Source organism: Notolabrus celidotus, chromosome 5 (assembly GCF_009762535.1).
Source record: "Notolabrus celidotus isolate fNotCel1 chromosome 5, fNotCel1.pri, whole genome shotgun sequence".
Lineage (NCBI taxonomy): Eukaryota > Metazoa > Chordata > Actinopteri > Labriformes > Labridae > Notolabrus > Notolabrus celidotus.
In genome coordinates, this window is record NC_048276.1 from 6,415,542 (window position 1) to 6,443,250 (window position 27,709).

Sequence of the window (27,709 nt, forward strand, 5' to 3'; positions counted from 1 at the left end):
ACTTTACAGAATCTAAAATATAAAACATATTCTGCTTTGTTTAACACTTTTTTGTTAATTAAATAATTCCATATATGTTCTTTCATAGTTTTGATCTCTTCAGTATTAATCTACAGTGTTTACAATAATTCAAGTAAATAAAAACTCTTGAATGAGAAGGTGTTTCCAAACTTTTGACTTGTAGTGTATATGTGTTTGCATCCTCATTATCTACACTGTGGGAATCAGCTTGGAGCAGAATGAAGAATTGAACACTCTGTAGTACATTTAATCATCAAAAACACTTTATTTACACTTTACTTCCTCTACGCCATAACACAAGTGTATATTTTACTAGAAACTGAAGGACATGTGCAGACTCTGCAGACAAACTTCCTTCTGTCCGACTTCATGAGACAGAAAATCAATTAGCTTCAGATGTCTGCTTGTTCATGTCCCTGCGAACAATCCCTCCATTTTCAGGATCATGAGAACTTGTCGGAAGAGAAGGACGACTTGTGGGTGTGACGGCGGTCATGGGAGTCGGCGTACGCATCACATTAGCAGCAGCAGCCACATGACAGGAGACCAGCGAGGAAACCGACCAAAAGAAATGCATCAGGCATGGTACAAACATTTACTCATAGGAAAAAATATGTTCCTTAAAGACACAGACACGTGATTATGGCGGCGTACACGGAGTACAATTTAATAAAAGATCTAGAGGAGAATAATAGTCCTCTTTTCATAAATGTTTACTGAGCACATCACAAAGCTTTATTTGTTGCACAAACATTCCTGAGAGGATTTCTGCTTGTTTACAGCCTTGGCTTCATTCTGTGAATCCTACAACTAACTCCATCTCAGAACGTTTACAGGAACTACAAATACTTTATGTCGTTGTTGAAGGGTCAGATCAGGGCAGAGGGAGTCCATATTGTTGTCTGGGCTGTAGTTGGTCTCTCAGCAGCAGTTGGACTTCCTCCTGCTGGGTTTGAGGTTGTCGTCCGTGTTGTCTGTGAGCCCTGCGTGAAACAGAAACAAACTTTAAAGCTTTTTATTCAGAATTTAAAATGTTGGACTCACTGGAAACACACAATGTAGTTATGATTCAAACAAACCTTACAAAAAGAAACAAACAAGAACTGAAGCTGCTTTTAAAAACACCTGAATGAGCCTCATTGTGACACTGACAGGCATGTGACTCTGCTGCAATTAACATGGACGACCTGGAGGTCAAGATTAGTGTGTCTGTGGGAGAGACCGAGTGTAAACTGAAGTGTTTACGTAAAACATTAACGTAAGAAACCCCGTGGGGTATCTTTGACTTTATGGGCTGACTAGCAAACACAGTTTACGACTGTTTGAGTGACGAAAACATTAAACATTAAGTCACGCTCAATTTTCAGCTCTTCTTAAAACATGTGTAACATTTCATTCTGCCTTCATGAAGGGAGTTTCCTTTTTTAAAAGCAACAAATGGACTACACAGAGTGTGACGTCAGAAAAGGACTGATGTAATGCATTCTTCTCATCATATGTTTGTAGATATTTGATAAATGTTCTGATCCCTTCAGAAGATAATGAGCCTAGTGACGAACTCTTAGATTTATATGTTATGAGACAAAACAATGCTTCAAAAGAAACTGATGGAGTTATTTCTTTTGACCTTTTGAAACTATGTAAAGAAAAAACCCCGCACTGGATGGATCAACAAATTAACTTTCATATGCAGACGACATGCAATTATATGTCCTACAAAACGGTAGCCACAGTGATGGACTTGCCAATATTAGTGCCTGTCTCTCTGACATCAAAAACTATCTCCAGCTCAATCATACAAAATCTGAAGTCCTCTCATTCGGCACCCCAATCTGACCTCCACCCTAGAAAAGAAGCTTGGCCACCTGTCCACAAATGCTAAACGCTGTAGCCGTAATCTAGGAGTCTTTTTTGACTCAGAGTTCTATTCAAGTCACATAATCAGAGTCACCCAGTACTGCTTTATCCAGATTAGGAGTATTGCAAAACTCAAAAACCTCCTCTCTCACTCAGACCTCTAAAAAGTAATTCACACCTTCATTTCATCACGTCTGGACTATTGCAATCCCCTGTTTCTCGCCTATAGCTCATCAAACTCAGCAGCCAGACTAACCAACACCAAGAGACAAGACCATATCACCACCATTCTCACACCCCTGCCCTGGCTAGTGGTTAGTTTTAGGATTTATTTTAAGCTTTTACTCATCACTTTCAAAGCAAAGGATGAGGATAAGGATCAGCATCTCCAAGTCTAAGGTCATGGTTCTCATCCAGAAAAGGGTAAATTGCCCACTCCAGGTCAGAGGGGAGTCTTTGCCCAAAGTGGAGGAGTTTAAGTATCTCAGAGTCTTGTTCATGAGTGAGGGGAAAAGGGAGCGAGAGATTGACAGTCGGATCAGGGCGGTGTCGGCAGTGATGCGGACGCTGTACCAGTCTGTCGGGGTGAAGAGAGAGCAGAGCCAGAAGGAAAAGCTCTCAATTTACCGGTCAATCTACGTTCCAACCCTCACCTGTGGTCACGAGCTGTGGGTAGTGACCAAAATAACTACATTGCGAATACAAGTGGCCGAAATGAGCTTTCTCCGCAGGGTGTCTGGGCTCAGCCTTAGAGATAGGGTCAGGAGCTCAGACATCCAGGAGAGGCTCAAAGTAGAGTCGCTGCTTCTCCACATCAAGAGGAGCCAGATGAGGTGGTTCAGGAATCTGGTCAGGATGCCACCTGGATGTCTCCCTGTGGAGGTGTTTCGGGCATGTCCGTCTGGGAGGAGACCCAGGACCCAGGACACGCTGGTGAGATTATATCTCTCCGCTGGCCTGGGAGCGCCTTGGTATCCTCCCAGAGGAGCTGGTGGAAGAGGCCGGGGAGAGGAGTGTCTGGGTTTCTCTGCTGAGACTGCTGCCCCCTGGATTGATGGACTTTCAAAGCTCTACATAGACTTCCCCAATCATACATAACTGATTTTCTAACAGTACTATTATTATTATTATTATTATAAATGAATCATCAAAAGATTTAGTCTGGCTTCAGAAAATAAAGCCAGCCGACATAGTTCCCGTAAACTCTGAGGTTTGTTTATGACTCAATAAATAGTAGAGAGTAACACACTGTCCTCTTCAGAGCACACTGACTCACTGATAATGTCTCCAAACTGCCTCGAGCCATTTTTCTCCAGCTCAGACAAAATGTTGGCCTCAAAAGTCAGAGAAGCCACGCGGAAGAAGAAATCCCTGACGCCATCTCCTGCAAAGATAAAGAGACACAGAGGGAAGAGTTCAGTTAGACTAAGAGAAGGATGAAAGAAGGAATAAAAGACAGATCTGTGGAGGGGGGGAAGATGAGGATAAACTCGTGTTATGTCAGTGTTTGACTCCCACCTGACTTCGCAGACACAGCCCAGTACTCTGCTTTGATTTCCTCTGAGAGTCTGATGGCTTCATGCTCGGTGCGAGCCAGCTGATCAGGAGACTGAGGAGAGGAATACGGAGAGAGGATGGGGAGGAAGGGAGGAAGTGGTGAAACAATCAACAACTCTCAAAAGCTTCAGTCACTTAAGGATGAGACTGATGATAATTAACTCGAGGCATTTCCAATTATACAATTTTGGACAGTAAAAACATTCAGATGCCGTTCACATTCTCATAAAAATATATATTATATATAAAAAAATTCAGCCCAAAGAAATTGTGTAGGATTTTATGTTCATGATTTTATATAAACAAAAGAATCATTGAAAAGTTGATTATTTTATTTATTTGTCTAATCAGTTTTGTTGATATTTTTAGTGCCTTTTTTATTTTTAACTATTATCCTTACCCTTTTTTATGTATTTACTTTAAATATTTATATTCTTATTTTTATCTTTATGCTTTAACTTCTTAAAGTTTCATATATTTTATTTCTGCTTCTTTCTTATTTTCAATCACTGTAAAGCACTTTGGATTGCTGCATTGTATGAAAGGTGCTCTATAAATAAAGCTTGATTGATTGCCCTACAGTTATACACTACAGTCAAAAGTTTGGAAACACCTTCTCATTCAAAACTATGAAAGAACATATATGGAATTATTTAATGAACAAAAAAGTGTTAAACAAAGCAGAATATGTTTTATATTTTAGATTCTGTAAAGTAGCCCCCTTTTTCCTTCATGACAGCTTTGCACACTCTTGGTATTCTCTCAGTCTGCTTCATGAAGTGGTCTCCTGGAATGGTTTCTAATTAACATGGGCCTTGTCAAGAGTTCATTAGTAGAATGACTTGCCTTCTTAATGTGTTTGAGACCATCAGTTGTGTTGTTCAGAGGTAGGGTTAGTACACAATGGATAGCCCTATTTGACTACTGTTGTAATCCAGATTATGGTGAAACCAGATTATTTCATAGTTTTGATGTCTTCAGTATTAATCTACAATGTTGAAAATAATTAAAATAAATAAAAACCATTGGATGAGAAGGTGTGTCCAAACGTTTGACTGGTACTTTAGGTCAGAAATGTCTAAAAATTTGAGCAAAAAAAACCCTGCTACAAACCAACTCTTTCAAAAAGTCTGTAATAAAACAGAACCGACATGAAAACACACATTTTCAAAGTGACATAAACTCTCAAAAAATAAGTATTTTCATCAGTCGACCCAATGGCATTCAATCAACCACAGAAAATAAGCATCACATGACCCTCAGGTAATCAGATTTCTGTGGATGACCTAATAAAAAGGAAGCATTTCATAGACTTCACTCACACTGAGGTCCTTCTTGGTGCCAACAAGGAACAGTAAAACACTGGATGGGTCATTTTCCTTCATGGCGTCCTCCAGCCACTGTCTACACACACACACACACACACACACACACACACACACACACACACACACACACACACACACACACACACACACACACACAGCAAAGTTATTGGACCTGAAATGGCTTTTTAATGGTATAATAATGAGATAGATCTTTACCTGGCATGTACTAAGGAGCTCACACTGCTAAGGTCGAACACCACTATGATGGCTGCAGAAAGTATGAAAACAATCAACACAGTATGATTGATGTCTGTGACTCAAACAGCACTGTCACCTAAAGGTGAGATGTTAAAACAGAGCACAAGGAGTGAGATTAGCTCACCTTGAGCTCCTCTGTAATATGTCGAGGCGATGCATTTGAATCGCTCCTGACCGGCCGTGTCCCACCTGGAATTTACAGATTGTGCTCTCATTAACCGTCCCAGTAACCTTAAAAACTTCAGGGAGTTAAAGTAAATAAATCAGTGTGTTAAGTGAGCGCTCTTCTGTGTGGTGTGTGTGTGTGTGTGTGTGTGTGTGTGTGTGTGTGTGTGTGTGTGTGTGTGTGTGTGTGTGTGTGTGTGTGTGTGTGTGTGTGTGGAGACAAACTTACAGCTGTAAACTGAAGGGGACACCGAGCACTTCAAAACGCTCCATCTCAAAATCCACACCAATGGTTGCTTTGTAGTTCTTTTCAAACGCACCTTTACGAAACCTTGAAGGAAGAAAATACAGACAGTTTATGAACATTTTAAATATTCCCTTTTTGATGACTTGTTTCATATATAAAGTGTCAGATATGTTAAATGTTGAAGTTGTTTCTTAAAGTTGATCATTTTCACAAAGTCTTCCCCTCAGCTGATGAAACTGAACTGATAAAGGTGTATACACAGAGCTTGTGTTTCTTTATCTCAGCTCTGTATCAAACAGTAATTCAGTTAGAGCCTTAATGATTTATCTGCATGCCAACCAAAGAAAACTCCATCACATTAGTTCTTTATTTAGACATCAGGAGCTCTGATGAGGTTACTTAATATCACACTCGTGTCATTGTAAATCAGTGTAACTACTGGAGCAGGCAGAGTTCCAAATGTCAAATTAAAAGTATGAAGCTAATAACTTACCTTCATTTGTAGCTTTTACAGAATAAACATTTCAACAAGGCGTAGAGTCGTAAAAATCAGACAAACTGTACAACCTAACCTGTCACTGATCTCTTTATTTAAGACAGCTTCTTACCTGCTGATCAGACACGTTTTTCCAACCGACACATCTCCCACTACGATCACCTTGGCGATGTTAAAGCTGAAAACAGATAAATTAATGACATCATCAGTCATTCATGATTTAACAGAGACGCAGTTTAAAGCTCCTGTGAGGAGTTTGCACTTGGTTTTAAATCAGACCAGACATAACCATCACATTGAAGTCTGAACCACTGCTGCATGATGAGTGTGCTGCTGAAACAGCTCTTATTTTAAATATTCCAAAGCACAGATTAATACATTTGACAGTAAAAAGGAAACAGGAATTTATATTTTATTTTATTTTATTTTATTTTATTTTTTTCTTATATTGTTTAATGTATTATATCTTATTTTATCTTAACTTAACTCATCTTATTTTATTTCATTTTATTCTATTCTATTTTATCTTATTTTATTTTATTTTTTTTCTTATATTATTTAATGTATTATGTCTTATTTTATTGTATCTTAACTTACCTTATTTTATCTCATTTTATTCTATTCTATTTTATCTTATTTTAATTTATCTGGTTTTATCTCATCTTATTTTATTTTATTACATTTTATTTTTCCATATCATATCTTATTTTATCTTATCTTAACTTAACTCATCTTATTTTATTTTATTTTATTTTGTCTTATTTCATTATATTGAATATTATCTTATCTTATGTTGTTTTATTTTATTTTATTTTATTTTAGTTTGGAAAACACTGCTTACTTCTGTTCAGGATTCAAGATTAGCAAAGAGTAAAGATGGACAGCTCTGTTGCAAAATCTGACACAAACTTTAAGTTACTCACTAAAGCTTTAAGATGAAACACAAAAGCATGATCAATAACCTGCAGACACCTTTTAACTCCAACTTTTATACACTCAAATAAATAACATGAGTATTATATAGGCTAGTTGGATGAAATACAGGAAGCTATCAGAGCTCCCTGGACTGCTCTTAAATCCAATATAAGTTTAATAACTGACCTTAGAAATTAAGACATTTCTGTCTGATTGAAGCACTCAAACGTTTTATAAAATCTTAAATCTTGGTTTACAGATATATTCACACAATGAAATAATATAGTAAGAATTTGAAAATTTAAATTTAATGAAAAATACAAAAGTTATATTTCCTACTTTTAAGCATCTAACCTTTATATCCTGTAAATAGAGCGCTTAATCAATCTGATCAGTTGTGGTGGGTGTGGTGCCGTCAGCTGACACATCAGACATAGCATGTCTTCAAGGGCTTTTCCCTAACTAACTTAATTCAAACCCATGTCAGAGTGTGTGAAGCTGCACAATTACAGGCAGTGTGTGTGTGTGTGTGTGTGTGTGTGTGTGTGTGTGTGTGTGTGTGTGTGTGTGTGTGTGTGTGTGTGTGTGTGTGTGTGTGTGTTGTCTTGTTAACCCTTCTGGGACCTTACCTCACAGTGCCAGGCTTCTGTACCTGGCAAACAGCTTTCACCTGAGGGTGGAAGCCATCTTTGGTGTGCAGGGCTGCATTTGGACTAAAACACTGTGAATGAAGAAAGTGGGAAGAGGAAAGAGACAGACACAGAAAGAAACAAATGAAAAGAGGCACAAATGATAAAGACTTTAACATCTGAATCCACACCTGTCCATCTCTGTGTGTGTTACTCACCTTTGGGAGCTGAGTTATAACCCTGTCCTTCTTCACAGGTGGCAACATACTGCCTGCTACAGTAGATCAACACACACACACTTTCTCACACAAAAACACACACACCCATGAAGCTGCCCCTCCAACTGACAGCAGACACAGTTTATGCTTCACTTCAAGAGGACTCACGCATCTTTATTTCCCCTTCACCACTCCCTCCACACAACCATGGGAGGACACCGTTAAGTCCCCTGAAACAGAGCAGAGTCAGATTTAATGTTTGCTCAAAGTATGAAACTCACTTTGGATTAACTCTTAAAAAACTGTTTGCCTGAAGTTATAGCCAACATTAAGTTTGATGAACATGACAGGAACATATTAAGAGAATCTGTCAGTAAGGATAAAACCAATGTCAGACAAATCCTTGATCTGTTCCCTAAAGTGGGATTTTAAAGTTTTTGTTATAAAACCAACTGATTTGAAAATAAAGAATACAGTAGACAGTATGGGGAAAATAAAATAAAGTACTATCAAAGCATTAAGAGTTTGGATAAGTTCTGAAATAACAGAAAAGAAGGAACTGTACCTGCTGGAGCCAAACTGGAGAGGGATGTGATGCGATATCCAAAGCGAAAAACAAATCCCAAACAAACTGACGCTCAAAGAAAGGAAGAGTCTCTTTACCATGGACTGTATGCTCTTTACTGGAAAAGAAAAACCCAATTAATGAGACTCTTTGGGGAATTAGTGAACAGCGTTAGTCTGTGAAACAGCGCCACCCTGTGGCCACAGCGTTCTCAGGTCGAAGTTTACAACTTTATTTCATGAAACCCAAAATAAAATATACCCATCCTTTTTTGGAAAACTATTTTTGTTACTTTTTGTGCTTTTAGCAGTGAAAATATTTGATTAAAAAAGTAGAAGGGATTTATATTTATATATTTAGCCCACTAAAAACCTGGTCGCAGTCTGAGATCCCCTGGCAGTGCTCTGTAAACTGTTCCAAGGACCCGACTGAGAACTAAAGGGGACAGGGCTTTTTCAATCAGGACTCCTTCACTCTGGAGCAACCTGCCAGAGGACATCAGACTTGCATAGTCAGTCCCTTGCTATACGTTATTATTATTATTTTATTATAATAAGAATAATAATTTTATTTGTAGCGCACCTTTCAAAACCAGGTTACAAAGTGCTTTACATGGGCAGAAAAATGAAACAGGCAGATCATAAAAACACACAAGATAAAGAAATAAAACATATTTTAAAATACATAAAACTCCCCTAAAGGAACTCTAAAGGAATTATTTAAAAATATATTACTTAAGGAAGGCTCTGCGATAAAAGTATGTGTTAAGAAGGGGGGATACAGTATATGGTCATTACTCAAGACACATTTTTAAAGGAAAGCTTATATTGTGTGATTTTATTTAATTTTATCTCTGAAGTTAAGGGTCTGTTTTATAAGTTTGTATGTTTTTAAGTTTTTATTTCATTTTAATTAGAATTTTTTTATCGCTTCATTTTGCTTTGCACTTCTTCTTGCTTTAATTGCCCACTGTGAAGCACTGTACCTGTATTGAAAAGTGCTATATAAATCAATTATTATTATTATTATTATTATTATTATTATTATTATTATTATTATTATTATTATTATTATTATTATTATTATTATTATTATTATCATCATTATTATGTTATTATTATTATGAACTCACGATGTTTACACTCCGGTACAGCAGATGGCGCTCGAGCGCGCAAGCTTACTGAAGAATCATTGACGTCATATTGCTGCGACGCTACCCGAATATAAAAATGCGACAACGCCCGCCTACATCCTCTCTTGAATTTTCCAGGCGTTATTACAGACGTGCAGGTGTCCTGTAGAGCATTTTATAGAGATTAAATATAGTCAGTGTCAGAAGTTTTAAGTGTATCTTATTGCTCATAGCTCATTAGCTAACTTCTGACAGTCAGACAGGAGGTACAGTGTGCTACATGCTAGCATAAGTTTGACGTTGCTGTAAAAAGCCTCGTGCAGGCAGCCACATGGGAAGTTGGCGAAAGATGGAGGAGTTGAAAGACAAAAGTGAGATTTGGTTTTATTTCTATAAGGCTAGGTGATCAGGATGCTGCTTTTATATCACAATATTGAACTATTTATCCATATATTTTAATCTTCCACGTGCTAGCAGAAGCCCCTAATGTAATTTTAACGCTGTAGGAGTTTTCAACACGTGTTTTCATACATTAAAATGGCCTTATGCTAACAGCATTGCTATCAGAGTTAGGCCACGTTTGTTTTGCCATGCTTTCAAAGTGGCAAGGATTTGTTGATTATCCATATATTGATATTTTCTTCACTAAGATAATAGAGCCTATTTCAACTTAATTGATCTAATGTGTCATACTGCAATCTGATCCCCCCCTTGTGGTCCCAGGTAGTAATGGTGATTTCTCTTTGATGGTTTCAGATGGACCAAGCATGGCAGCCCTTTCAGAGGGCCAAACAAAGTGTCTCATGGGATGTCCACATGTCCCTGAGAGGTGAGAAAAAGTGAAGTTTACCTTTTTGTGTTTCACATGTTGTCTGTGATGAAAACTGTGAATAGGAAGTGCCGTCTGATGCGATAACTGACGATGTTTCTCTCTCACTGTTCTGAGCCTAAACTGCAGAAGTGTCCTGTACTGCTCTTGACCAACTTTGCATGGAAGTAACATTATTTTCTTGTCTTTTTATTTTAGACTTCTTCAGATGTCTCCCACTGCAAATCAAGGATGATCAGGACCAACTGTCTGTGCCCTGCAGCACATTGTAGGCTCCCAACTGAACCATCCAGCTGAAGATGCACTTCCTGCAGGTACATTTGTTCCCTCTGACTCTGAAATGATAAATATCTGCTCCTGTTGTGATGAAATCTAAACTGAAAATAGCTGGAATTACCGTCAGATTGTTCAGTGGTGATATTTGGTTTTCTGAACTCGAACCTTCGAAGTTTCTTGTCCTGAAGAGACTTGATCAGAGCTGGTTATTCACAATTTTCCTCTTTTCTAGGTCAGACTGGTTCCTTTTTCCTCAAACTGAGTCATCTCTCTGGATCCAGCTGCAGTTTGACATGATCCATGTAAGTTCACACCTTGAAATTAAATTTGATATAAAGTTTACAACAGCCTTGTTGTATTTGACCCTGGTTAGCAGGTCTGATCAAGTCTTCTGTGTTTATCTGAACTGTTGTCCCCTACAGCTTGTCTAATGTTGTCTCTTTGCCTCTTCTTTAAGGTGCCCTGCAGCACACTGTAGGCTCTGAACTGAACGTCCAGCTGAAGATGCACGTCCTGCAGGTACATTTGTTCCCTCTGTCTCTAAAATGATAAATATCTGCTCCTGTCGTGATGAAATCTAAACTGAAAATAGCTGGAATTACCGTCAGATTGTTCAGTGGTGATATTTGGTTTTCTGAACTCAAACTATAGAATTTATTGTCCTAAGGAGACTTGGATCAGTGCTGGTTATTCACATTTTCCCTCTTCCTCTAGGTCAGACTGATTCCTTCATTTTCCTCAAACTGAATAGTCTCTAAGGATCCAGCTGCAGCTTCAGCCTGTGACATGAGCCATGTAAGTTTGCACCTTGAAATGAAGTTTGGTACATAATGTATCCAAACTAAAAGTCCTTTTGTAAAATGGTCTATTAATTAAGAAGCCTCTTTGAAAGGAGAGGGAATCCCTCTGTAGCTTGTCAGTGATGAAAACTGTGAATAGGAAGTGCCGTCTGATGCGACAACTGACGATGTTTCTCACTCACTGTTCTGAGCCTAAACTGCAAAAGTGTCCTGTTCTGATTTTGACCAACTTTAAATGGAAGTAACATCATTTTAATGTCTTTTTATTTTAGACATCTTCAGAAGTCTCTCACTGAAGATCAAGGATGAATCAGGACCAACTTGCTAAGTGAAGGAGTGATGGGTAAGTTGTTCCCTCTGTCTCTAAAATGATAAATATCTGCTCCTGTTGTGATGAAATCTAAACTGAAAATAGCTGGAATTACCGTCAGATTGTTCAGTGGTGATATTTGGTTTTCTGAACTCGAAACTTAAGATGTTTCTTGTCTTGAAGAGACTTGATGAGAGCTAGTTTTTCACATGTTTTGTTCTTTTCCAGGTCAGACTGGTTCCTTTTTCCTCAAACAAAGTCATCCCTCTGGACCCAGCTGCAGCTTCAACTTCTGACATGATCCATGTAAGATCTCATCTTGGAATGATCTCAAATAGGCTTTTGTATTTAAGGCTCACCTTTTTGTACAACACATTCTCAGGACCTATTTGATATAAACACAAAGTATGTTTGGAGAAGACTTGTAAAGAGAAGACTTGATAGCTGTGAGCAGATTAACACTTTAAATTAAACAAAATCTAGTACTGAATAGTTATTGAATTAAATCATCTTAACATGCACTAGTGTCATTCTGATGTGACCTTCCTTTTATTCTCCACTAGTGCATTGTTCTATCCTCAAACCGGTCCTTCAGTCCTATAGTTTTGTTGGCACAATATTTAGCAGACTTCCTGCAGATAGTCATGTAAATTTGGTAATACCGTATCAAATCTAAAGTATCCTGTTGTACAATGGTGACTAAATAGAGAAGCTGATTTGAACAGAGTGAATCCCTCTAGCTTTTTCTCAGTGATGAAAACCTGGAATAGGAAGTGCCGTCCGATGCGACAACTGACGATTTTTGCGTAATCCAGTGTTCTGAGTTCTTAAAAGCTACACTCTGAAAAAGAGAAGGTTTTAAAATGACTTCTCTTGATCTAATGTTCTGCCTCTGTTTCTGTCACAGGTGTGATTTTGCCAGTTGGATCCTGTCCCATGAAGTGTGCTGTCTGAAAGGTAACTTTTGTGCTGTGAAGCTCTTAAGTCTTTAACTGTTGTTGTGATGAAATCTAAACTGAAATAGCTGGAATTACCGGCAGACTGTTTGGTGGTGATATTTGGTTTTCTGAACAATAAACGGCAGATTTAAACTTCACTTAATGCTGCTGAGAATTTGGAATAATCTCCCTCTTGCTCCTTCAGGTTTGAATCAGCTGGTTGCAGTGACTCTGCATCCTGCAGTGTGGCTCGTCACTGGAGAAGGATCCTTCTGCACCCTGCAGGTAAAACTTTTGTCACTGTAGCAGAAGATAGTTTCTTGAAAATGTGACCATAAGCTCATTAGCATGTTTCAGACACATTTCTCAGTAAAGCAGACTGCTCTGGGTTTTACCACAATGAGTCTAGAGTCTCACCTGGTGGTAAATGTGAACCACGTGTTTAAAAATTGGACAGACTACAAGTTTACAGATTTAATAGTTCTGCAGTGTAAATTTGAACGTCCATTGAGATACTTGAATTAAGTGGTGTATGAGTGTGCTTCAGTTGTCTTTTGGAAGGAGAAGCAAGGAAATCATGCCGATGTATTGATAAATACATTTGAATTGTTTGGTTTAGAGGTTTCAGAGCAGTTTTACAAGACAGTACATTTTTTCTTTTTATTTATTCCATATCTTGTTCCTCTCTTTCAGATCGCAAGAATGGACATGCACACAAGTCTGAGGACGGATAGAAGCAGACTGATTCATGTGTTGTACGGTTTCAATAAAGTGTTGATCCAACCTGACTGTTTAGTTACTTTGTCACACAAACATCTCAATGTTGCTACCTCAATATTTTCATCAATAGTATGTAGGAATAATAAAAGCAAGCGGGAGCGCTGCGCCGTGATGCCCACACGGGATGAGAGCTGAGCTGTGCCCGAACAGAGAGAGACCACATGCTGACTGGGAGAGCTTTTATGATGACTGCCACACCGGGCACAGGTGCAGCTCATCACCTTGACCAGGAGTTCCCTAACTTTTCAGCCTGACCCCCCAAAATATGTGCCCAAGACTCGTGACCCCCACTGTCCCTCAAAATGATATAATGCAGCTTCATTTAGCTGGTCCACAGAAAATGACCCTACCTATGAGCATGTGTCTGTGTTTCCTGTGCCTTTTTTATGACTTAACCTGCAGCTACTGATGCTTTTGATAATTAACTTCACTAACCCTAAACTCAGGATACATGAGGCAAAAAGAAAGGCAGAAATCTTCTTACATTTTCTATTTTAAGGTTTTATTTCAAGTTTAGCTACTGATTTTGTGGATATTATTTACTTTAGTGGGTAAAATGTTCTAATTTTAGATAAATTTAAAAAGAAAAACATTTTGGAAGACATCCCCCCCCCATTTGTGTCTCGCGACCCCCACTTTGGGAACCCCTGACCTAGACGACCCAGACCTGAAAGACAAATCAAGCAGAAACACAGGCGCACTAGTGGTGCGGAGGGGTCTTCACCCCCCCCTTTAAAAAAAAAGAGGGAGAGTTCCGGGAGGAACAGCGCAACTGCAGCGCTGTATCATCCTGCCAGCCAACCAGCCTCCACCCAGAACTCAGCGACTCAGCACCTCCGGCTCCTGAAGAAGAAGCATGTAAGAGTAGCGCAGTAGAGACACGCGGTCATCACAGAGCTTTAATAACTTAGTCAGACAATATACACACTTTGCAACTTTCCTATCGCGGCAAAAAACACGGCACGCTGAGCTCCACACAGCCTCCCGTACGACCCAGACCTCACCGCGGCCCTGTCCCTCTGACTAACCGGACACTAGATAAACTGCAGGTGTTACTCGTGGTGCGTATTTACGCACGGCACTGACGGCAATAATCCAAATGATCTGCCCTTAATGACGACAGTCCGTCAGCTCGGGGAAGCAACCATTATCTGGCGACTGTCCAGCGGCAGCTGATCTAATAAAAATCGCACATTCCAGAGGAGGTCCGCTCTGAGGCCTGAGAGAGGAAAATGTGTCTACTCAGAAAAACTTTTTTAAAAAGTGCAAAAGGATATTTTCAGAGAAAACAGATAACAGGTGTTTGTAAGTTTCAAGAAAAAGACCCAGATAATTTACATTTGCAAAAGAACAACTTTGAATTCACTTTTAAAACCAACTGTTGCAAAAAAGTTTTAAAGTTCTTCAACATACAGGTATATTTCAGGAAAAGAAATACAAGACGAGGTCTCTGATGACACAATACGACTATAGGTGGTGTATTCAGAGTTCTTATTTTAACTTTCATTCAATATATTTCATTCAATATATTCAGACATCATTCAATGTATTCAGACTTTCAATATATTCAGACTTTTATTCCATATATTCAGACTTTCAATATATTCAGACTTTATTCCATATATTCAGACTTTCATTCCACATATTCAGACTTTCAATATATTCAGACTTTTATTCCATATATTCAGACTTTCAATATATTCAGACTTTTATTCCATATATTCAGACTTTCAATATATTCAGACTTTTATTCCATATATTCAGACTTTCAATATATTCAGACTTTCAATATATTCAGACTTTTATTCCATATATTCAGACTTTCAATATATTCAGACTTTCATTCCACATATTCAGACTTTCAATATATTCAGACTTTTATTCCATATATTCAGACTTTCAATATATTCAGACTTTTATTCCATATATTCAGACTTTCAATATATTCAGACTTTATTCCATATATTCAGACTTCATTCAATATATTCAGACTTTTATTCAATATATTCAGACTTCAATATATTCAGACTTTATTCCATATATTCAGACTTTTATTCCATATATTCAGACTTTCATTCCACATATTCAGACTTTCAGGCTTTTATATATATCATAATTTCCTGAACGGCTTGCCATACAGTATTTACACACATATATATGTGTTTATATACTATATATATATACAGTACATACCCATCAAGTCTCTCTTAAAGACAGTGAAAATCTTAGACAGGAAACATCTCAATTTCCATCATTGCAACGTAATAAGGGAGTATAATATTCTAAACATTGAATATTTTCAAACGTTTGCTGATATCTGTCTTGTTTTAAAGTTTTAAATGGGCTTGCCCCTCCATCACTGAACAAATGTACCAAAAAAACACCATAATATGATAAATACCAGAGCTCAAACTAGAGGAGACTGTGATGTACCGAGACATAAAACCAAATTCAGTTGAATGGTAGTGTCTGTTAGAGACACACACTCCTTAAACAAAAGAGCAGCTCATATCAGGGAGTTTTAGAACTACTGTACCTTTAAAAAAAACACATAAAAATTGGTCAAAAAGTAACCAGTCATGAACTCATGAACAAGATCTGTTCCTCATTTGATGCCAGTTCCCCGGGCTTTGGCCTCTCCTTCCATCCTGTTTTCCTAACGTCACAAAAGGGTATGTTTTAAAAAAAAGTGTGCAGTGTCCTGCTAACTGTCTTGTGACATCCTGTAGTTTTAAATCTTGTTTTTGTGTCATGTAAATACCGGTCTTAATTCCTGCATATTTCCATTGAGGCATATTGTTGAAATGTTGATTAATGCACATTGTCTCAATCAAATAAACTCAAATTAAATTACTGGTTTCATGAGCACAAGTTTGCTCAAAGCAATGTGTTTACCAACCCTCTGTGAGATATGTACACTACAGAGGCCTGCTGTTGAATCAACACACATAACTCTCTATGCACTCTTTAATGCATTAAGCAGGGTTGCCGATTTTGAGTGTCTGGCTGAAGTGAGATTTTTATGAAATGGACTTAATCACATGTTTAATTTTAGAGTTAAATGTCTTAAAGTTTAAAGTTCTCATATATCGTGGATCAGGGTGAGGATCGATACCAGACACATGACCCACGATAACATAATGACCTGGCCACGATGACATATGACCTGGCCCTAATCACACATACTGTACGTGCAATTATTTGGATCACAGTGGCGAAGAAAATAGAAAGAGCTCTTCCTTTCAGACCCCTGATTAAAACTATTTAACTGTGAATAGTTCTCCACACATGTATAACTCTTGCATCAGTTTTCAGATACTGCCTTTCAACATGGCATCCATCGGCCTGAAGATGGTTAACTCCCTCTATGAGGACGGAGGAGAAGGAAGCCCTTCCAATCCAGAGAAATTCAAAGGCCAAGACTTTGAGGAGCTCCGGGAATCCCTCCTCGCTGAGAAGAAAACGTTTCAGGATGAAACTTTCCCACCAAACCTGGATTCTCTGGGAGAGCAGGATGATATCCCAGCAGAGGAGCTTGAAAAGGTGGAGTGGCTCCGCCCCCTTGTAAGTGAACTCATCCTTTATTATCATCATTTATAAGATAGTGTTACAGAAAGAAAAGATTTGCATGTGTGACTTTTCTAGGACCTTAACCCTGATGCATCGTTTGTCGTGGATGGGACTTCAAGATTTGACTTCAAGCAAGGAGACGTGGGTATGACACTTGAAGGATTCTGAGAGCCTTCATACTTTTAGTGGAGGTTAACTATAAAGCCCAGAATAAGTCTTATCTTATAGTTAGTTTAACTGTGTGTCTGTGCTTCCCTGCAGGTAATTGCTGGTTTCTTTCAGCCATTGGAGCTCTGACTTTTCGTAAGACGCTGATGGCACAAGTGGTACCTATGGATCAAAGCTTCAGGGAAAACTATGCTGGGATATTTCACTTCAGGGTAAAGTTAGCTGCTTTTGGGGCATGGGGAATGCAAAAGAGAAGGAAGGAAAGAGAGAAGGAATGATGATAAAGACAGGAGGAGTGTGTTTGATAATGTCAATACACCTTACTAAAATGTTTCAGGGTGATGACTAATGTGTGTTTGGTGTAAACTTTGCTGCAGCACATATCTGTCTTTTGTTTTCATTGGTTTGTCATTTGTGTACATTTAAAAACAAAGTGCTTCATATCACGTCTAAGATTGGATGTGTTAGTTATTATAGAGGCTCCAGGGTGTGCTTGGTTTGGGGTAGTTCTTGTTTGAAGTTTATATTAAAGATAGAGGTATATGTAAAACTTTACACTTCTAACAGTGATGCATTTTTCTTTTAAAGTTTTGGAGGTTTGGAAAATGGGTGGATGTTGTCATCGATGACTTGTTGCCAACAATCGGCAAGGTTCCCCTGTCAGTCTCCTCCACGTCTGAAAAAGAGTACTGGGCCCCCCTGCTGGAGAAAGCATATGCAAAGTATGTGTGTGATGTTGAATTCACCCTAAATGTACTTTACATTATGATAAAAAGTCAGTCATGTTAGTAAGTTTCTTCAAAACTAATAATAATAATAATAATAATAATAATAATAATAATAATGATAATGATGATGATGATGATGATGATAATAATAATAATAATAATAATAATAATAATGATAATAATAATAATAATAATAATAATAATAATAATAATAATGATGATAATAATAATGCTATAATAATGCTATAATAATAATAATAATAATGATAATAATAATAATAATAATAATAATAATAATGCTATAATAATGCTATAATAATAAAAATAATAATAAAAATAATAAGAAGAAGAATAATGCTATAATGATAATAATAATAATAATAATAATAATAATAATAATGATAATAATAATAATAATAATAAGCATTATTATTATCATTCTTCTTCTTATTATTATTATTATAGCATTCTTATTATTATAATTATTATTATTTTATTAATATCAATAGTATTGTTGTTATTATTAATAATAATAGCAACAATAACATTCTACTTGATATTTATTATTTATTGTTTTTTATTATTATTTATTATATTATTAATATATTATTATTATTGTATTAAAAACAACAATACTATTTTTATTCTTGTTATTATTATTATCATTTATTTGTTATTGTTATTATTACTCTATATTATTATTTTCTTTCTTCTTTTTAAAATTCTTCTTCTAATAATAATAATTATACAATAATAATAATGATGATTTAATCTTGGCACTTTTCAATTCAAACAACAAAGTCCTTCACCAAAGAAAACAATAAAATAAGAATAAATTCATAAAATAAACTCTGCAAGTCTGACCTCCTCTGTCATGGCCCTTGAAGTCCTGCAAATGTGATACTGTATAAATTCATCCTTCTTGACTAACTACAAAATCACCTCTGTTACATTTACCCATTTTTTTTGTTCAGGGTTTGTGGATCTTATGGAGACATGATCGCCGGCAATCCACCCGAGGCATTCAAGGATTTCAGTGGAGGCGTGAGCGTGAGCTGCGATCTGTCCGAACCCCAGCCTGACCTGTGGGACTTGATGAACAGGGCCGTGCAGAGCAGAACTATGATGGGATGTGGGACTTTTGCAGGGGTAAACCCCAAACATATGTTTCCTAATGTCTACAACTAAGAAGTTTAAGATACACTTTACCCTCTCTGAACTTCTGAAATGTTTGTGATTCAGGAGAAAGGAGAGGAAATCTCTGCCGAGTTTGGTCTGGTGGAAGGTCACGCCTACGGTGTGACGGGAGTCCTAGTGGTTTGTACTTCAAGAAGAAGCATGTTATGTTGTTCCACGTTATTATGCATGAAGAGTGATCAGATTAGGGGAGAGATTAAAATGATGACAGGTGTAACTTCCTCAACAAAAAGCAGCGTGGTGATTCTTTTATTACTTTACTTTTTGTACCTAAAGTTATGTTTTGATACTTTGATTCCAAGTCAGTGTGAGACCGTTCAGAATAAGGTGAAATCTGGAGCTTAATTCTGGGTTTACAGATATTAGAAGGATTTCTTGTGAGTTGCAATGTCTCTAGACGTCTTGTTCTTCTGTTCCAATCAGCTGGATTTGTGTCTGTGTTTAAGTACTGAGACATGTTTTATCTCCTTTGTCTCCATGATGATGAAACATCGTTTTTTGATCAAGTAATGAGTCAGATGTTTGTCTCTGATTTCTTCAACAGGTAGAAAGCTGTGAGGAACAAGTGAAACTGGTGAGAGTGTGGAACCCGTGGGGTATGAAAGAGTGGAATGGAGACTGGAGTGACAAGTGAGGAGAGAGATGACAGCTTTAGTCTCACTGTGACTTAATTTGCATATTCCACAAAGTCTTTGAAGTTTAAATAAGCGAAGCTGACTTGTGTTTCAGGTCAAACTTGTGGGAGACAGTGAGCGATGAGGTCAGGAGCCTGTGTATGAAAAAGCGCGATGATGGAGAGTTCTGGTAAACAATCGAAAACACAACACTATTCATGCATTCTCTTTTCTACATGTGTCATTTGTTGGAGTGATGTTTTGCTGTTGAGGTTGTGGGGGCGTTTTCAAACCAGCTGAGGGTGCTGTCTTTGAGTGTTTCACTCTCTCATGAGCCACAAAAGGGAACTTGTATGTTTCATTACTATCTGCAATCTGATAGAGAAATTGATCCACGCCTATACCCCAAGCTTTACAGAATGAGGATCAAATGTAAACTTAGTGAATGAAAGATTATACTTTGTGTTGTAAATTGGCATCAAAATCCAGGTTTTGTTACTGATTATTTTCAATTAAACAGAAATAGATGTTGTGGAAAATGTCTGGTGCTATAGAAAAGGTCAGGGTCTGTGGGTCTTAAAGTACAGGATGCGACCCCTTGGCGGACTTTGAAGGTGCCTTAGGTAGAATAAATAAAAGAAGTGTTTCAGGATTAAAGTTTGCACTTATTTTGTTGCTTTTTGTGCAGCACTGTCTTAAGAGACTGAACTGATTTGGAGGTTTAAAGGATTGAGTGGGCTTTAAAATAATTTACATTTTTTTATTTGGGCCTCAGAGTCTTCAAATGTGGAACTTTAGCTTAATTTGACAACTATTACAAGAGTATGCCTAAAATTATCTTCATTAAAGGTGACATATCATGCAAAATTGACTTTTTAATGGTTCTTTACCTGAAATATGTGTCCCTGGCATGTCTACAACCCCCCCAAGAATGAAAAAAATCCATTCTGCCCCTGTTCTGATTTCTCCACCTTTCTGTAAATGTGTGTGAAACGAGCCATTTCAGACTTCCGTGTTTTTGTTACGTAACAACAATATCCGGTCTGTCACGGAGTCAGAGCTTGGAGCTTGTTCAGCCCATAGACTGTATAAAATAATACTGAATCCCTCCTCCGTTTTTCATTACCTGCACAAATGTGTGCTAACAAGGAGCTTAGGAGGGAGGCATGCTAGTTGTAGGCTGTCTTAATAAACACAAAGGTCGGTTTTACTCCCCACGTCTGCAGATTTGAAGATCTAGTGGATGATTTTTATTTATCATGGATAAGTGCTAGCGCTAATTGGCATAGCCACATAGCGACATGTTCATAGCTGTAGCTGTAGCTGTGTACCAAGACACACGTCGACATACTGACAAATAAAACAACAAGAAACACTAAATCTGTGACCAATCCTTCAGAAAGGTCCTGCTGCCTTTCTGGCAGAGGTCGGTTTTACTCCCCACGTCTGCAGATTTGAAGATCTAGTGGATGATTTTTATTTATCATGGATAAGTGCTAGCGCTAGTTAGCATAGCCACATAGCTACATGTTCGTAGCTGTGTACCAAGACACACGTCTACATACTGATAAATAAAACAACAAGAAACACTAAATCTGTGACCAATCGTTCAGAAAGGTCCTGCTGCAGGCGCCTCTCCGTCAGGATCAGATTCAGAGGGTTGAAGTAACGTGATCTCTGAGCAGCCGTGTATATTCAGCCAACATGTAAACATTAGATCAACGTGCTGGACAGCCGAGGCACATCCACTTCCTGGGGGGGCGTGGTCAGAGGGAAAACAGAGTGTTCTGATGAGGAATGAAGAAGAGGGCTTTTCAGGCAGACCAAAATCTGATTTCAAAGTGTTTTTTTGAGCATAAACTTTAAAGACATGTTTTGGGAACCTCTTAGACCAATATATATTGATGAAAAAAGCGTGATATGTCCCCTTTAAAGCTCTTTGTTATGAAGGATATTTCAGAGAAGAAGGTTACACCACTTCTAGATTCCCTAGTGTGCAAGAGTTGGCACAGTCCACTCAGTCTTCCTGGATGTTACAGACGTTTTTAGTTGCAATTTTGCTGTTGTTGGAAATTACGTTGGGGGCACTTATGTTCTTCTACCTCCTCTAGATGTTGTGCTGTGGGGTCAAAGTGAGTTAGGGATCAGATATTATAAAATGCTGGTTGCCTCATCCTGTCAATGGATAAGTTGTTCATCTTTTGCAGCATTTATTTCACACAAAACAAAAACTTCCAGTATGAGTTGAAATAACAAAATAAAATGTTACAGGATGAAGATGGACGACTTCTGTACCTATTTTGAAGAGATGCACATCTGCTGTGACAGCCCCAACTTTGTGGATGGTGATGAAGTCTGTTTGTGGAATTGTTCATTAAAAGAAGGTCGCTGGGAGGCTGGGAAGTCTGCTGGAGGACCTGACTACAGCACAGGTGAGGTTTGACTTTTCATAAACATGTCTTTAACTGCACAAAGTAAGGGAGAGACATAGTATCAACTGAAATACATTTTTGGATGATAGCTAACCATTAACCGTTGTTGTGGTTTAAGTTTTGAAAGCAAATTATGCAAAACTGATCAATACTTTTTAGGCTTTTCAATAAGGGTGAGATAATTCCTACCAAACTCCCTGCTAATTATTCAAATAGAATTTCTCAATTTTAGCCAGAGGCGGGCGAATACAGGCGTCTCATGTAGGGTTGCCAACTTTCTCACTACTAAATAAGGGACAGGTGCACGGTGCCATGGTGGTGTGAGCATGATGTGTGAATTCAGCGTATATTCATATTCTGATTCAACTGGAAATGCAGAAAGTGTGCATATTCCCTTTAATCCTTACTGTGTCATTATGTAACCTCATATGAATAAACCTCAAAGAAACCACCATTTGGCTCTTTACATCAAAAAACAGGCAAAAGAAGAATTAAATCCAAATGTACTTTTTCCATGGATACTTTTTGCTGCTCTTGACTGACTCAAGCAGTCTTTTGTCCTTTTGCACAGCCAGAGAGAAGTCCTTACATGACAAGTCACAGTTTACAGATATTTGAAGTTCATTTTTGATCAGCTCTGTGCTGCATCTGTTTCTTGAGTCTGACCATTTAATGGCTATCAGAGAGAAAATCCTCTCTACTCTTTTTTGCAGGACTTGGCACATTTGCACTGTATAGAACTGATGCGTGTGAGGGGGCCTGTGATTGGATGACTGGCGGTTTGATTGGCACATGATCTGCCACTGCCGTTTTATCTGGTCTAGAATCTGTAGAGTGCAGTCTGCTGTATTTACAAGAGCTAATATACGGGACAATTGAGGTCCTGTATGAAACAAACCAATTTAGCTTAATATACGGGATGTCCCGGCTAATACGGGACAGTTGGCAACCCTATATGTAGCAGTTTCTCAACAGCTAGCTAGCTATCGTTAAATAGTTAACTAATACTTCATGATTAGGCAAACAGGAAGCTTTTATTTTATTTTGTTGAATCCCTTTCATGTAAAAAAAATTGCCTCAGTTTTATGTGATATAGCTTTGTAATGCTACAAACTAATTTTATTTTCAAAGAGAGGACTGCTAATAAGGCTATATAAGTACAGCTAGTGAGTTGTATTGCCAGGAGGCTAACTGTATAAAGAAGCAGTGATTTTGTATTATGTTTCCTAACATAAAGGGAACGTTATGTTTTCTTCAGAGGAGTTCTGGACAAACCCACAGTACCGTGTCACCGTGAAGGCCGTGGAGGGAGACAACGAAGGAGACAAGAACGTCTTACTGTCGCTGATGCAGAAGCCTGATGAAGAATATCGCAGAAAAATCACATATCACTCCATCGGGTTCAGTGTCTTCCTGGTCAGTGTTTGTTAATGAATGGTCTGTATAGAGATACACTGCCCGTCCAAAATAAAGGTCACCACTTGGATTTAATGGAGCAAGTAGGTAAGAGTTTGCCATTGGATAATTACTGCAATGAAACAACTTATTTAACCTTAGCTGATTCGATGAGTAGCTTCTCATTTCTAAAACAACCATGTCAGAAGACATAATCTGTTTCAGAAGGATCAAATTATTGTCCTGCATCAAGCAAAGAAAACAACTCAGGAGATTTCCTAGGGAGCATAAAGATTGGACGTCGGTCATGTGGTTTTGATGAGTCCAGGTTTATCCTGTTCCAGAGGGATGGGCAGATCAGGGTTAGAAGAGAGCCGGATAAAGTGATGCACCCATTATGTCTAGTTCCTACCATACAAGCCTGTGGGGGCGGTGTTATGATCTGAGGAAGCTGCACTTGGTAAGGTCTGGGTTCAGCAACGTTACCAGGGGCCTCATGTACGAAGACTTGCGTGGATTTCTTACTGAAACATGGCGTACGCTCAAATCCAGAAAACGTCGTACGCACAATAATATCCAGATGTATGAATCTGTGCATACAGCTGTAGAAACATGCATATGCCAGCCATGGAGTTGGCGTGAAGCACATTTCCACGGTCATTTCACTCTTGATACATCTGAACTTTGCCACGAGAAAGAGCATATGCCATGTTTTTGTGCGTACGCTCCCTTTGTATATGAGGCCCCATCAATGGAGTTTTTCTTCCCTGATGGCACGGGCATATTCCAAGATGACAATGCCGGGATTCATCGGGCTCACGTCTTGAATGAGAGGTTCAGGGACCATGGTCTGGCCACCACAGAGTCCAGACCTCAGCCCCATTGAGAATCTTTGGGATGTGCTTGAGAAGACTTTGCACAACTCTCCCATCATAGACACACGATCTTGTCGGAAAATGAATGCAACTCTGGACAGAAATAAATGTGACTAGGGATGCAGGATATTATCGGCACATTATCAGTATCAGCCGATATTGGCTTTCAAATGAACTATCGGCGGATATCGGCCAACACGCCGATATAATTAACCAATCAAATAAAGGGCTGCTGCACACACGTTGGGCTCATGTTTTAAGTTAAATTTGAATTTAAGCAGCAGTCTGTAAGGTACATGTAGCTGACTAATTTAGGCACATTTACTGACAAAGAGAACATCTTATTTAATTTGGGTTTAATTGCTGTACAGTTGCACTTTTCACATGTTCCCTGTGAACAGAGGTTAGGTTTATTTACCATGTCAAATGTGTAATTGGCCAAATTTGCCCTGGTTGTGGGTTTTGTTATGATTGTCTCAGGGAGAGCATCATCCAAGTTTTAAGTAGGATGTATCTGTTTGTATGAATTTTGTTTGAAAGCAAATGTCATAAATAAATATGACGTTTTAAGTATTAAGTATTTTTCTTATTTTGCACAAGAAATGAATATTACATAACAAATGTGATAAGAGTATCACTGTAATACTTTACGCCAATTCCAATACAGAAGAGATTATCTCTGCAATTAGGTGTGTGGAAAAAATATCGGTAATCAGTTAAATGAGTTGTAAAATATCGTCATATCGGATATCGGCAAAAAATTCAATATCGTGCATCCCTAGTTGTGACGTTGCAGAAGCTTAACAAATCGATGCCACAGCGAATGCATGTCATTCTCAAAGCTAAAGGCGGTCCAATGAAATATTAGTGTGCAGACTTATTTTTGGACAGGCAGTGTATGAACACAGTCTTTTTGTTGCCTTTTATTGAACTGATTTGAATGGTAAGATATCTAATGTTACATCTCTATCTCTTATTCTTAACAGGTGCCACCAGAGGTACAAAACTCATTTACATACTTGTTTTTATAATCAAGGAACAGTCAAGTTCATTCCTGCCATAGGTCAAATTAACTGTCCTGTTTATAATCTCTGCAGGCGCCCAAAGGACGTCTTCCGTACTCTCTCTTCAAGGACCAGGAGCCTCTAATACTCAGTATGTTTCATGAGACAAGAGAGCTGATTGAGTTCTACTGCTTGGAGCTGGGGGAGTACTTGATCATTCCCTGTACATTTGAACCCAACAAGACCTCCAGCTTCATCATCACGATCTACTCCAAGACTGAAGCAGAGATGGAGTGAAGTCACCCGAGGCACAACCGATTACAAACAGCTAATTCTTGTCAGAGTGATTGAGCTTTTTGACATATTGAGCATTAAATGGCACTTCTAGCCCTTTGGCTGATACTGAACTTACTTAAAACCATATGTATGCAATCCTAAAGGACAAATAAACCATTCATGAATTCTTTTTTGACAGTATGATCCATAACATATTAACAGAAAGAATTGAATTATATGATAATCTACGTATTTGGTTGATATATCATGACACTCTAGTCCAAACAGTTGGTGCAACGAGGAGACAGTCGTCTTTCTCTGGTTAATTTACAGGATCTGTTGCAGGATTATAATCATGAAAGATGCAGCAAATTGCAGAACACCATGCAGTTCTTATTTGCATTTAGAGTCAAACACAAATATTAGCTATAACACCCAGAATAAATCAGATAATGTTCCTAAATTCTAACAGATTGGATGGTGAAAAAATGGAGAGTTAATGTGGACTCTACCATGATCTTTACCTCTGTGAGGCTAAATTTGTGTACCTTTTTGTTTGTATCATGCACATGCAGGACAAAGCACCTGCATGCCTTTACATGCAGGTGAAATGAGATGTATTCTTACTGCCAATGCTTGACATTAACCTGCAGTTTGCTGAAGTGCAGCAATTTTCCAGTTGAGTGCAGGGAAGAGTATACTGCTCGAGGGTGAACATAGACAGGAATGTTTTACACCATCTAGAAACACTCACGCTCTCCAGAGGAAGGATATACATTTTTTTTTTTACCTCAGTGATACACCCATTTGTCATGAGTTGATCTTTAGTTTTCATTTTCCCATGCCTTGTTTCCTCCCGGTCTGTTTTCTGTATGAGTTATCCTTTGTCCTCCTTTTATTATTAGTGATCCACATCTTGTGTTGTATTCCTGTGTGTATTTTCTCATGTTTCTTAGTCTTGTTTTAAGAAGGAGCACATTACTCTGATCCTGGCCTCCCTCCACTGGCTACCTGTGCATTTCAGAGTCAATTCTAAGATTCTGTTATTTGTTTTTAAATCTTTAAATGGTCTGGCCCCGCCTTACCTCTCTGAGCTCCTTCACCCCTACGCTCCTGCTCGGTGCCTCAGGTCAGCTGATCTGCTGCTTCTGGAGGTATCGAGGGCAAAACGGAAGCTGAGAGAGGATAGAGCTTTTTCTGTTGCTGCTCCAAAATTATGGAATGAGCTTCCCCTCCACATTAGACGCGCCTCCTCACTGTCCATTTTTAAAACTCATCTAAAAACCAATTTTTTATTCCTTGGCTTTCAACCCTGCATGAGACTCTGCTCCTGTTTTAGTGTTTTATGGTTTGTTTTTATTTATTGTTTTATTGTTTTTATTGTTTATTATCTTGTGTTTTAATTGTTTTTATGCTTATAAAAATAAAGCTGAGTTGAGTTGTTTTGTGTTTGTTTTATTTTGTAGTTCTTGATCCCTGTGTTTCCAGTATAGTTTTACTTCCTGCTCTTGTGTGTTTCCCTCCTTTTTGATTAACTTCATTAGTTTCACCTGTGTCCTGGGTTCACATCTGTGGTGATTACTCTGTGTATCTAGTTTCTCTGGCTGTTTCCGAAATCGCCTACTATACTAGCAGTACGTACTGATATGTCCAAAATTCAGTATGTAGTAAGTAGTATGTGAACAACAGCAAAATCTGCAGTAAGCCAAAACTCCCCGGATGTCTACTGATACGGGAAAATATCTCAGTGTGCATCGGACCAGTCTGCCTCGCGTACTGTTTCCCATAATGCACAGCGCTCGTTCAGCTTTTTCTTTTTCCTCATTTTTTGACGGGAGGAAATCCGTTTTTGGGTGCTGTGAAAGTTATCAAATTACATATAAACCACTTCCTAACTTTTTAAATCATAAATGGATGCTAAATAAGCATTTTATTTATCGGCTTCGCCGTTGTTTACTTCCGCTTTCCGAAACCGGAAATCCAGCGAAGTCTGGCTCAGCATGCTGCATGACAGATCGGACAGAACAGTCATACTACATACTAAATTCAAACGCAGTATGTAGTAGGCAATACCTACTGCCTACTACATTAGTAAGTAGTATGTAGCAGGCCGTTTCGGAAACAGCCTC

General features: G+C 38.2%; 2 protein-coding genes, 1 long non-coding RNA gene and 7 other non-coding genes across 12 annotated transcripts; 9 read left to right on the forward strand and 1 right to left on the reverse strand.

Moving 5' to 3' along the window:
• Positions 1 to 262: 262 nt before the first annotated feature.
• LOC117813331 (ras-related protein Rab-34-like) lies at positions 263 to 8,650 on the reverse strand. 2 transcript variants are annotated; one of them, XM_034684489.1, is made up of 13 exons: positions 8,629 to 8,650; positions 8,257 to 8,374; positions 7,860 to 7,921; positions 7,692 to 7,747; positions 7,474 to 7,565; positions 6,042 to 6,107; positions 5,416 to 5,517; positions 5,146 to 5,210; positions 4,980 to 5,031; positions 4,758 to 4,839; positions 3,397 to 3,487; positions 3,155 to 3,262; positions 263 to 1,004 (listed from the first exon to the last, which is right to left on the reverse strand). In XM_034684489.1, the coding sequence occupies exons 2-13, from the start codon at positions 8,355 to 8,357 to the stop codon at positions 943 to 945; spliced, it is 939 nt and encodes a 312-aa protein (XP_034540380.1). In that variant the 5' UTR covers positions 8,358 to 8,374; positions 8,629 to 8,650; the 3' UTR covers positions 263 to 942. The 2 variants fall into 2 exon arrangements, with proteins under 2 accessions (XP_034540380.1, XP_034540381.1); XM_034684490.1 differs by lacking the exon at positions 8,629 to 8,650 and having other exon boundaries at positions 7,692 to 7,769; positions 8,257 to 8,536.
• Positions 8,651 to 9,501: 851 nt separating this feature from the next.
• On the forward strand, positions 9,502 to 13,329 carry LOC117813332. 2 transcript variants are annotated; one of them, XR_004631395.1, is made up of 11 exons: positions 9,502 to 9,759; positions 10,145 to 10,217; positions 10,416 to 10,531; positions 10,726 to 10,795; positions 10,951 to 11,012; positions 11,208 to 11,288; positions 11,566 to 11,636; positions 11,832 to 11,909; positions 12,511 to 12,560; positions 12,747 to 12,826; positions 13,235 to 13,329. It is a non-coding gene; the product is annotated as an uncharacterized LOC117813332 (long non-coding RNA). The 2 variants fall into 2 exon arrangements; XR_004631396.1 differs by having other exon boundaries at positions 11,576 to 11,636.
• Positions 10,259 to 10,330, forward strand: LOC117813449. Its single transcript, XR_004631422.1, has one exon. It is a non-coding gene; the product is annotated as a small nucleolar RNA SNORD49 (small nucleolar RNA).
• On the forward strand, positions 10,578 to 10,652 carry LOC117813443. Its single transcript, XR_004631416.1, has one exon. It is a non-coding gene; the product is annotated as a small nucleolar RNA SNORD65 (small nucleolar RNA).
• LOC117813445 lies at positions 11,059 to 11,133 on the forward strand. The gene has a single exon (XR_004631418.1). It is a non-coding gene; the product is annotated as a small nucleolar RNA SNORD65 (small nucleolar RNA).
• Positions 11,409 to 11,480, forward strand: LOC117813450. The gene has a single exon (XR_004631423.1). It is a non-coding gene; the product is annotated as a small nucleolar RNA SNORD49 (small nucleolar RNA).
• On the forward strand, positions 11,682 to 11,756 carry LOC117813444. The gene has a single exon (XR_004631417.1). It is a non-coding gene; the product is annotated as a small nucleolar RNA SNORD65 (small nucleolar RNA).
• LOC117813440 lies at positions 12,350 to 12,428 on the forward strand. The gene has a single exon (XR_004631413.1). It is a non-coding gene; the product is annotated as a small nucleolar RNA SNORD49 (small nucleolar RNA).
• LOC117813446 lies at positions 12,602 to 12,675 on the forward strand. Its single transcript, XR_004631419.1, has one exon. It is a non-coding gene; the product is annotated as a small nucleolar RNA SNORD65 (small nucleolar RNA).
• A 736-nt stretch (positions 13,330 to 14,065) lies between the features above and the next one.
• Positions 14,066 to 26,781, forward strand: LOC117812938 (calpain-2 catalytic subunit-like). The gene is made up of 13 exons (XM_034683931.1): positions 14,066 to 14,179; positions 16,630 to 16,885; positions 16,967 to 17,036; positions 17,153 to 17,271; positions 17,648 to 17,781; positions 18,762 to 18,936; positions 19,030 to 19,104; positions 19,529 to 19,614; positions 19,714 to 19,788; positions 21,870 to 22,030; positions 23,289 to 23,446; positions 25,287 to 25,298; positions 25,398 to 26,781. The coding sequence occupies exons 2-13, from the start codon at positions 16,652 to 16,654 to the stop codon at positions 25,599 to 25,601; spliced, it is 1,503 nt and encodes a 500-aa protein (XP_034539822.1). The 5' UTR covers positions 14,066 to 14,179; positions 16,630 to 16,651; the 3' UTR covers positions 25,602 to 26,781.
• The last annotated feature ends 928 nt before the right edge of the window (positions 26,782 to 27,709 follow it).

Excerpts from the sequence above, each read along its gene's own strand:
- LOC117813331 (XM_034684489.1), bottom strand. The coding sequence starts at position 8,357 with ATGGTAAAGAGACTCTTCCTTTCTTTGAGCGTCAGTTTGTTTGGGATT. Across the intron at positions 7,566-7,691 it reads TTATAACTCAGCTCCCAAAG|TGTTTTAGTCCAAATGCAGC; the intron begins GTGAGTAACACA and ends CTTCATTCACAG. Across the intron at positions 5,032-5,145 it reads ATATTACAGAGGAGCTCAAG|CCATCATAGTGGTGTTCGAC; the intron begins GTGAGCTAATCT and ends TACTTTCTGCAG.
- LOC117812938 (XM_034683931.1), top strand. The coding sequence starts at position 16,652 with ATGGCATCCATCGGCCTGAAGATGGTTAACTCCCTCTATGAGGACGGA. Across the intron at positions 17,272-17,647 it reads CTGGGATATTTCACTTCAGG|TTTTGGAGGTTTGGAAAATG; the intron begins GTAAAGTTAGCT and ends TTTCTTTTAAAG. Across the intron at positions 19,615-19,713 it reads AATGGAGACTGGAGTGACAA|GTCAAACTTGTGGGAGACAG; the intron begins GTGAGGAGAGAG and ends CTTGTGTTTCAG.